Source organism: Mercenaria mercenaria, chromosome 10, assembly GCF_021730395.1.
Source record: "Mercenaria mercenaria strain notata chromosome 10, MADL_Memer_1, whole genome shotgun sequence".
Classification (NCBI taxonomy): domain Eukaryota; kingdom Metazoa; phylum Mollusca; class Bivalvia; order Venerida; family Veneridae; genus Mercenaria; species Mercenaria mercenaria.
The window spans coordinates 80,177,282-80,188,389 of record NC_069370.1 but is presented as its reverse complement, the minus strand read 5'-3'; the positions used below and the strand labels follow the sequence as shown (position 1 = coordinate 80,188,389).

Sequence of the window (11,108 nt, the reverse complement as noted above, 5' to 3'; positions counted from 1 at the left end):
AGGAAAAACATCCACCGATCCTATATAAGCTTGAGAAAATACCCACCAATTCTATATGATCAGCAAAACATTTACCAACGATACAAACGATACTACAAGGCCAGGAAAACCTCTGTAAGCTTGAAGAATATACTCTTCAACCATATAAGCTCGGGAAAAATACCGGCCAACTCTGTAAAATTAAGAAAATCTCTATATGCTCTGGAAAACCACTAACCACTCTGGAAACTCAACCATTTATGTAGAGAATAAAAATCTTATTTTGAATACATAACCAAAAACATAGTATAGCATAAAATACACGAGTAAAACTAAAATATAAGTTTATTTCAGATAGGCACATCTTTGTCTTGGTCCACTAAGAAACAAAATAATCAGTACAAGCAAGAAAATAAATAAAATATTATGTTTAAAGTACATTTATAAACATGATAAAACAAGCATTTCTGATGCATGTGCCAAGTCATGGCATAAAACATTTCAAACATAACAAATTACAAAACATACAATAAACTAAAATTCAAACTTTTGCAAATGAAATTAAAAAGAAATCAAACAAAAAAAACTGTGTCTTAATCTATGGAACGATAAGAAAACAAAAATCAAAAATCAAAAACGCAAGTAAAACAGTAATTAGGATTAAGGTTGTAGACTGGAAATCACACTCGGTAATTTCCGTGCGATTGTGTATTCGGTCCGTAAAACCCGTACAATACCGGACAGGTACACAGAGCATTGCATATCTAATATGGCGAATGTCCACTACATCATTTATTACATATAAACATACAACAAGCATTCCTGATGCTCGAAATTAACCGTAAGCATAACAAACATGACACATATAAAATAATTACAACACGAAACATCGCAACTTGCAGTAACATACAGCTGTACAGCATTATTTTCAGTCCCTCATATAATAAGAATGTGACATAAGATGTTGAAACATTCGTTAACAGAACAGGTAAGGTACAGTCACCCAGATATAGTTAATAGTTATAGTAAGGAGACGTATGAATACACGTACAGACAAATCACCTCCGAAACCTCTCAGAGTATCTTCAACACCAACCATACTAAGACCAACCATATACACTCCGACTCTGAAAACATATTTATTTTCATTCTCAATAAAGTTTATTACTCATTAGATTTTAAAGTCGAGACTAAAACCGATGCTTATTATGGGCACAGATTCCAGTTTTCCTTTTTTATAGCGCAGTTAAATAATTGAAATGCTCGTTAGAACTGTAGTTTCAAACGAAAAAAAAGAGAAAAACATGGAAAGTTGTGTTCACCAAACATTATAATAACTTTTTTTTTCTGATATTTTTTAACATCAATTAATCACTAGACTAGCCACTAGACTGATGGTAAAAATATTGTCACAAAATTTCAACTTTTGTATTTTTTCTCTTATTTTTTTGTGATTGTGACAAATGCAAGTCTATTTTAGAGATTTCCGTAGAACACTGGCTGTAATATTATGATGTTGGACATAGGATATAGACGGGCTACATTCACAATTCTTAAAGTAAGAATTAAAAAATATTCACCAATGGAAGCTGATTCAGACATAAGTGTGTACGGTGCATCTATAACTCTGACTTTGGTTGTTGTAAGTCTGTATGTACCGGAGTTATCAATGTCGTCTGCTTGATCCCTGGTTATACCACCAGCCGGTTCGTCGTCACTGTTATCAGCACGTCGTCGTTTCTTTCTGCCGTCACAGTTCTACAGAAACAGAAAAACTTTAACATTGACTCTAGCGCAGCACGATAATCTAATTAGTATCCTTACCTTTCCAGGAAGTATGTTCATTTTGTTCTGTACATCTTACAGTAATAAATGATAGCTTCTATATATTTATTTCCTGAAAATGTCCAAGTGCAAATTTTCCCGTTAATACTCGAAAGCTACACGCGATAGCTAGGTAGCTGTCAAGATAATACTCTTAATTTTCCAGTAAAATTGTACATGAATGTTCCTGAAAACAGTCCCAATAAATTATATTTTCTACAAATGCCCTTCCTTTCCAGGAAATTTTATGCAACTGAGATAAAGTTTCTAGAAAATCAAGGTAATAAATGGCAACTGTGGGCACTTACGTAAAAACCTCGAAATAATTATGTAAATTTTCGAAGTAGTATTTTCCAGGATACTTTCAACTACTGAGAAACTTGGTTCTATCACGATAATATTTCTTAGTATGGCGATAACTACCGAGCTCTCGTGGCCAAAATGTACCAACATAGTTTTATAAAATGACAACAGATCACGTGATTTCGAATTGTATAGATAACATCATAATGGTAGTGTAAATTAAATGTAACAATAGCACCGCCTGCGGGTGCCATCACTCGTCTGTAAGTGCTGGACAATTATGTTAGGAGAGCGTTATGGTTCTTGGCCTTCTTACTCATCTTAACTGATGACAAGAAATGTATGAACTTTCAAAGCTATAGTTAGTATTCAAGAAAAGTGAACTTAAATAAAAAGCAATCAAGAAATACCGATTTTCTAAATTAAAAAGGCCCATAATTCTGACAAAATGCAAGAGAAAGTTATGGTTCTTGACCTACATACTAATCCCATGATAATAAACAAGTGTACAACGTTTCAAAGGTATAACACTTATAGAATTCAAGAAAAAAGGGCATAAATAAAAAGAAATTCAAATTTTCTAAGTACATAAAGGGACATAATTCAGACAAAATGCATATCAGACTTTTGTCTCTTACATACTCCCCAAATGATGATAAACAAGTCTGCCAGTGTTATTATAGTATTCAAGTAAAGCTGATATGAACATAAATTAGTACAAAAAGGGTCATAATTCTGACAAAATGCTTATCAAAGTTATGGTTCTTGGTCTAATGATGATCAACAAGTGTGCAAAGTTTCAAAAGTTGAAGCTCTTATAGTTTTTGAGAAATGGTGTACCTAAAAATATTTTAACCAACGCCGACGCCGTAGATTAAGTGACGACAATGCCTCGTAGATTTTTTTTTCAAAAATCATAAGCGCTATTAAAACAACACGATCTTGGCTGTTAATGATACCCGATTCTTACTCTAGTTACTCGAGTGGTTAAACTATTTATAACAGTGGGACCTCCGTTGCAGAGCAATTATAGTTGATGACTTTGCATCACTTGCTCTAACCGCTGTGGGTTCGGAATTCGCGGAGGAAGTAGAACTATTTCACGCGGAGATGCTATCCAGCTGACTTGCGTAAAGTATTTCTACCAAGGTGCCCTCTCGAAACTGAAGTAATGCGGTGATTGTTGTCTTCCACAATGATGAAAGGCCGGAAAGCCGCCACATGACCTGTAATTGTATGTTTGATGTTACTGTTTACTTACAATAATACAGGCATCTGACGGCCTCGGGCAGACTCGAACTTTGCACTGTAGTGTTACATAGTCAGACCCGAAGAACTTGAAGGTAAAGAACACTGCCCAGACCATACTTCCATTAGCAGAATCATGCCATTGAAACTCACGCACTAATCCTTCGTCTAATGTACACCTGTAAAACACACTCATACAGTTTGCATACGGATCACATAAATTTCAAAAAGGTGAAACCTTCAACATGCTTCTTTATTTAATAGCTGCGCACTAGAAGCTAAAATCTGGAAGGTGGTTGTTTTAAAAAAATGTTCGGTTGATTTTGAAAGAGAACTTGTATCAGATTTATCAGACTGCGTCGGCACCTGTAGTGCATGTCAACAGCTAAAGCCCTAAAAACAGGTAATCCTGATTCTGGTCAAGCGATATATCTAACAAGAGGGCCATGATGGCCCTGTATCGTTCACCTGAGTACCATTGCTCTTAATGATAAGATCAAGTTTTGACATAGATCACATAGGCATACACATTAAATATCATCAGGATAAATATTTTCTTGTAACAGTCCCTATGGGTCACGTACTAGACAGAGTCAATCTCCATACCAAGTTTGAGGATCCTAGGCTCGAATGCTGCATTTTTGTACTAGCATGACTATTCCTTACCCTGGAAGACTTAAATAATCTCATTAGATGCTGCTGAGGTATATTCATTTACATAGAATTAAGGGAGGTAATTTGTCATAAATTCAATCAAAAGTTATCTACCATGATTGCCAGAGTCCATGTGATGGCATAAATGACATTTCAAATCAGTATCTTCATTGGTTACTGAGAAACACCCATTTTAATTTTTTGCTTCTTTGTTTTGGGTTTAACGCCGTTTTTCAACAGTATTTCAGTCATGTAACGGCGGGCAGTTATCCTAACCAGTGTTCCTGGATTCTGTACCAGTACAAACCTGTTCTCCTCAAGTAACTGCCAACTTCCCCACATGAATTATCAGAGGTGGAGGACTAATGATTTCAGACACAATGTCGTTTATCAAATAGTCACGGAGAACATACGCCCCGCCCGAGGATCGAACTCGCGACCCCGCGATCCGTAGACCAACGCTCTTACCTACTGAGCTAAGCGGGCGGACCTATTTTAATTTGAAACAAAGGAAGGTAATTTGACATAAATCAGTCCATAGTCATCTACCCTGATTGTCTCAGTCCAACTAATGACAATAATGAAATTTCAAATGAGTCCTATAAATACTTACTGAGATAAATCCATTTTTATTAAAAGCAGGTATATAGAAGATACAGAGTACAAGCCTTTACAACAATATATTAGAAAAGTAAGTAAAACTAGAACTTTCTTACCATGGAAGACATAAATAATGTTTCAAACCAATCTCATAAAAAGCTGCTGGGTATATTCATTTACATAAAAAATAAAGGGAGGTAATTTGTCATAAATTCAGTCAATATGTATCTTCACTGATTGTCCAAGTCTGATGGCATAAATGAAATTTCAGATCAGTATCTTCATTAGTTTCGGAGATATACTCATTTTAATTTGAAATAAAGGGAGGTAATCTGACATAAAATCAGTCCATAGTTATCTATCCTGATTGTCTGAGTCCAACTAATGGCAATAATAAAATTTCAAATGAGTCCTATAAGTACTTACTGATATAAATCCATTTTTATTAAAGTCAGGGGAGGAAATCGGATATAAAATAACTCCAGAACCTAAGATTGGACCTGACATATTCATCATGGAATCCAAGATTTATTGTTATTGAAGTTATTTTTCAAGTTTGTATCACATCAAACCATAAATGAAGACTCTATATAGCTGCAAAAGCCAAAATAGCAAATTTTAGACCTTTAAGGGGCGATAACTCTAGAACCCATGATGGGATCTGGCCAGCTTTCGAAAGGATCCGAGATATGCCAATACAAGTTGTGTGCAAATCTGATTAAAATTGATTGCCAAATGTTGTATCTATCGTGTTCACAGGCCATAAATAGCAAATTTTGGCCCTTTAAAGGGCCATAACTCTTAAACCCACGATGGGATTTTGCCAGTTTTCGAAAGGAACTGAGATATTATACCAAAAACAAGTTTGGTGCAAGTTTGATTAAAGTTGATTGCAAAATGTGGTCTCTACGTGTTCACAACTTCACAAGCCAAAAATAGCAAATTTTGGCACTTTAAGGGGCCATAATTCTAGAACCCATGATGGGATCTGGCCTGTTTTCGAAAGGAACCGAGATATTATGCCCGTACAAGTTGAGGGCAAGTTTGATTAATATCAAATACAAAATGTGGTCTCCATCGTGTTCACAAGGAAATTGTGAACCGACGGACGAAGGGCGATCACAAAAGCTCTTAGATTGAACCAATAGATATTAGTGCGGTCTCTGTAGTGTTTACAATCAAATTGTTGACGACGACGGGTGACGACGACGTCGGACGCCGGGCACACACAATAGCTCACCTTGAGCACTTTATGCTCAAGATAACTAAAATAAAAACTGACCCGTCGTTTATTAAGTATTTTTTCGTTACGTTGTCTAAAACAGCCATGCCAGCATAAGCCCAACACTCCTCAGGTCGCATATCGAAATCACCTGTAACAGATTGAACGTTATGAAAAATGTTAAAAATATGATCTAAAATATGAACATTATTATTAAAGTCCGATTTTCTATACTGAAATAAACAAAGAAACGACAATGATAATGACAGGAATTTAATGTCAGCAAATGTGTCACTTAAAGCATGTAAAGACGACAAAACAATACAATTGAATTAGTACGGGAAGACAATTTTTCTGATAAATCATTTGAATATACTGATATACCAGCAAATATATATATCAACAAACAATTACATGCAAAATGCTTACAACAAGATGTTCTGATCACCTTCTTAACCAAACTATCATACAACATGCATAAATATTTACACCAAGAAGGTGAATAATATCAAACTGGACTTATTTACCATTGTTAATCAATAAATGTCTTTCTATTACAGACTGACTCAAACGTCATAGAAAAGTCAAATTATGCCTCTTTCAAGTGTCGATAGCACTTCATATTCGAACAGGAAGACATAAATACTCAACCGAACATTAGCACACATGTGCTAGAAATGGTAATTGTATATGTATTAATGAAATAATCAGGAGTGTCTCCTTGAAAACTGTCAGTTGCACTCTATATTCAAACAAGCAAATTCTATGAAATGGTATCCCCCTCCGAAAGGGGGCGTGTGAACGGGTGAGGAAACAAAACTTCACATGTTGATTATATTGATGGAAAATTAAAAATGAAAAAAAATGTGGGAGGTGGGGGAGGATCGTGTTGCATGATCGGTGGTGGGCATGACTGGGTGGAGAAGCGAGGTGGGGGAATGGTACAACTTGCATGTTCATAAATATTGAATATGGAAGGTTTGAACAAATCTAGAATAAGGAATGATTTTTCTTTTTTTTCTTTTTTTGGGGTGGGGGGGGGGGGGGACTGACCGAGGCAAGGGAGTGACCAGGTGTGGGTACACAACTTCACATGTTTAATGTCTATAATAAATGTTCATGGAAAAGAATGAAAGAAATTTTATGAAATTCTACCAAATGGTAAGTTTGTTATGTACAAATATGTGGATTTTTTTATACAATTAAAGGGCAATAACTCTGAATTTACAAAAAAATCCAAACGAAATTGTGTGCTCAACCACATTATGGTGATCTAAATTCTGATTAAGTTTCATAGTTTTAGGTCATATATACCAAAAGTCATGATTCAGAAATTGCCATATTTATAGTACCCTATATAGTTAACACTAGAAACGTCTAAGGGACATAACTCTGGTGTTACTTGGACAATCTGACTGAAACTTGACGGGCCACATAACCTCATAGTGGTGTACTTGTATATGAAGTTTTATTTAAATATTCCCAACCACATCCTAGAAATGGCTCCGGATGGACGGACGGACGGACGTTCCTACATATGGGTATTTATGTGGCTACTATTTGTTCTCTCTATTGTTCTTTTAGCCACGTAAAAAAAATAGCCACATAAAAGCCTTACGGAATGAATGATATCAAAGAAAAAGTACAGTTACCTATTGTTCATATAGCCCACCTAAGTATGCAAATGTGGGCTAGGAAAGACGGACGGAAGGACGGACGGACAACGCCAAAACTATATCCCTCCGAATTTCGTCGGGGGATAGTAGTAGTAGTAGTAGTAGTATTTAGTATTTGGCACAAGTGTACATAACATGGCAATTTAAAACAAATGACATATAACAATGGTGAACTTCATTAGACTAGAAATATGGCATGACATAAATAAATTATGTGTAATGAAGCCATGTAATGCTCACCAATACCAGGGATAACACAAAGAGAGGAAAGGATTCCACTTATTTCCATTGTGGTCTCTGATATTGGAGGTATGATACAGAAAGTTGTGTTATAATCAAATATTCAGAATGAGTATTGGGCAAAATTACATAATTCAGAAATGAATTTGAGATCACATATATTACTGTCATTGATAATTATTATAGTGGAGGTAATGATATTGTAAAAATGAATGCATTGATATTATTAATATGAAGTCACTACTGCAGAAGAGTAAAAAGTTGATAAATTACTTTGAGAAAAATAACGTTAAACTAAGTATTTACATAATAAAACATTTTAAAAAAATTCAAATACTAATTGAGAGTGACTAGAATGAAATTAACCGGCCTTAAGGTGGTCTTTGACCACATGCTTTAATGTGTGGGAAGATTCAATACACCTAAGATGTTGAGGGAGACTGTTCCACAAAACAAAACCATTATAAGGAAACGATTTTCTATCAAAGCTTCCAACCTTTGGTAAAGAAAATCGCCCTGTGTCACTAAAAGTATAGCTAGCGTCAATTGAATCGGAAGCAGGAAGTGCAGACACTCTGGATCTGGTACAACGGTCATGGACATGAGTAAGAGGTACAAAATGCTCCTTTAGGTATTCAGGTACTGTGTCAGATTTTATTTTATGCACATGACAGAGAGTTATCTGATCTTCTCTCTTTGAGACAGGTAACCAGTTAAGAGTCTTGAATTGATCTAACCCAACATGAGACTTACTCTCGATATTCAAGACAAATCGAACCAATTTATTCTTGGTAGTCTGAAGCCTATTTTTCCAATACTGGGTCAAACTATGGTATCAAAAAGAACAAACATAGTCAAAGTGACATTGTACTAAGGACATGACCAAAAGTTTCCTAGTGTGACGATCCAAGAACTGACTCTTTCTATGCAAGAATTTTAATCGGGCATTAGACTTTGTAACCACTGACCGTGCAATTTCATCACCGGAAAGATTCTGATCCAAATTAGCCCCAAGATACTTGATCTATCCTTTACTTGGCATGTCCAGTCACCCCGCTAAGTTTCAACACTCATGGCCTAGTGGTTCTCAAGTCACTGTTCAGGCTCCGTGACCTTGACCTTTGATCAAGTGACCCCCAAAATTAATAGGGGTCATCTACTCTGCATGTCCAATCATCCTATTAAGTTTCAACATTCTAGGTCAAGTGGTTCTCAAGTTATTTTCCGGAAATTATTTTACATGACCAGGCCCCTGTGACCTTGACCATTAATAGACTGACCCAAAAATCAACAGGAGTCATCTACTCTGCATGTTCACTCATCCTATGAAGTTTCAACACTCTGGGTCAAGTGGTTCTCAAGTTATTGATCGGAAATTGTTTTCCATATTCAGGCTCCTGTGACCTAGACCTTTAAGAGAGTGACCCCAAAATCGATAAGGGTCATCTACTCTGCATGTTCAATCATCCTATGAAGTTTCAACATTCTGGGTCAAGAGGTTCTCAAGTTATTGATCGGAAACGGTTATCATTGTTCAGGCCCCTGTGACCTTGACCTTTAAGGAGTGACCCCAAAAACAAATATGGGTCATTTACTCTGCAGGAACAATCATCCTATGAAGTTTCAACATTCTGGGTCAAGAGGTTCTCAAGTTATTGATCGGAAACAGTTTTCGATGTTAAGGCCCCTGTGACCTTGACTTTTAACAGAATGACCATAAAATCGATAGAGGTCATCTAATCTGCATGACCAATCATTCTATTAAGTTTCAACATTCTGGGTCAAGTGGTTCTCAAGTTACTGACCGGAAATGGTTTTCAATGCTCAGGTCCCTGTGACCTTGACCTTCAACAGAGTGATCCCAAAATCAATAGGAGTTATCTACTGCGCATGACAATCATCCTATGAAGTTTCAACATTCTGGGTCAAGTCGTTCTCATGTCATTGATGGGAAATGGTTTTTTATGTTCAGGCCCCTGTGACCTTGACCTTCGACGGAGTGACCCCAAAATCAATAGGGGTCATCTACTGTAAATGACCAATCATCCTGTGAAGTTTCAATATTCTGGGTCAAGTCGTTCTCGAGTTATTGATCGGAAATGGTTTTCCATGTTCAGGCCCCTGTGACCTTGACCTTTGACGGATTGACACCAAAAACAATAGGGGTCGTCTCCTCCATTAGCCCTACCAACCTCTGAAGTTTGAAGGTTCTAAGTCAAAAAGTTATTGCTCGGAAATGAAGTGTGACGTACGGACGGACGGACGGACAGGGCAAAAACAGTATGTCTTCCCTAGAGGCCCAAGGGATGTGTGTGTGTGTGTGTGTGAGGGGGGAGACATAATGAATGCGTGTGACATTTAGTATGTGTCTAAAGAAATAAAATATAAACGCACAGAAAAAAAAGAAAAAATAACGAAGTGAAATGAATATATATATATATATATATATATATATATATATATATATATATATATATATATAAAACATAAGAAAATACAGACAAGAGGGCCTTGGTGGCCCTATATCGCTCACCTGTTATCATTGCACTTGAGGACAAGAAGATCCTCAGAAAAAATATCTAAGTCCAGAGGACAGGAACAACAAATGAAAAAAATTTAACCAAAAAGAAAAAAAAATCTTACAAGGTATACACCTAATCAAAGGCCTGAAGGGCCTGAGTCGGCTAATGATTGATGTACTGACAGTATAGTCTACCAGTTTCAGTTTGTTTTTAGTTTTTTCCCCAACTAAAGACAGATTTTGTTACAATAAATGAAATGAACATTCGGTCGATGCCTAGTAAAACTTTGATTGACATTATACAAGTATTTAAACCTAATATATTTCTCTAAAATTGAAGAGTGGTTCGCAGAAATTAAAACGTTGAAAGTACAAACTACAATTTGACAGCTGACACTAAGATACTGCCCATGACTATATATATTTTTCCAGTAAACATTTGCCTCCGACATTGCAAAAGAGGCAATTATCGGCTGGTATATATTCGCACATGATAAAATTTGAATATGACAATTTATATATTAGAATTTTTCAGCGCGGATTGCCAGATACAATTTGTAACGGATGGACGAAAGAACTGATATTTTACAGATATTATAATGGGCCTGGCGATAGCCTTGTCATATGTTAGGTATTGTTCAATCATATTATAAGTGATGTCAATTTAAAGTATACTTACTTTTGCGTTTAGAGATACATGTATGTAAATGTTGCTGAGTGTCAATATATAGTGTAACCGATATTAATATATGCAGTTCTTTTTTAGTTAAAACTATATTTATTCTATTTCTGTTAACCCCTTAAAAATCATGTCTGTAATCCCGAAGTCCATGCACTGTCA

The 11,108-nt window shown here is 35.9% G+C and overlaps 1 protein-coding gene across 2 annotated transcripts in view; it reads right to left on the bottom strand.

The window, feature by feature from the left end:
* Positions 1 to 300: 300 nt before the first annotated feature.
* The window catches only part of LOC123561172 (uncharacterized), a 42,666-nt gene continuing 31,858 nt past the window's right edge, over positions 301 to 11,108 (bottom strand). The window contains exons 6-9 of one of the 2 annotated variants that reach the window (XM_045353401.2): positions 5,891 to 5,981; positions 3,368 to 3,533; positions 1,560 to 1,737; positions 301 to 1,106 (exon numbers count right to left, since the gene is read on the bottom strand). In XM_045353401.2, the coding sequence (XP_045209336.2) occupies positions 1,054 to 1,106; positions 1,560 to 1,737; positions 3,368 to 3,533; positions 5,891 to 5,981 (488 nt within the window). In that variant the 3' untranslated portion in view covers positions 301 to 1,053. The remainder of the gene's footprint in view (positions 1,107 to 1,559; positions 1,738 to 3,367; positions 3,534 to 5,890; positions 5,982 to 11,108) is intronic. The other variant, XM_045353402.2, reaches the window with a different exon arrangement.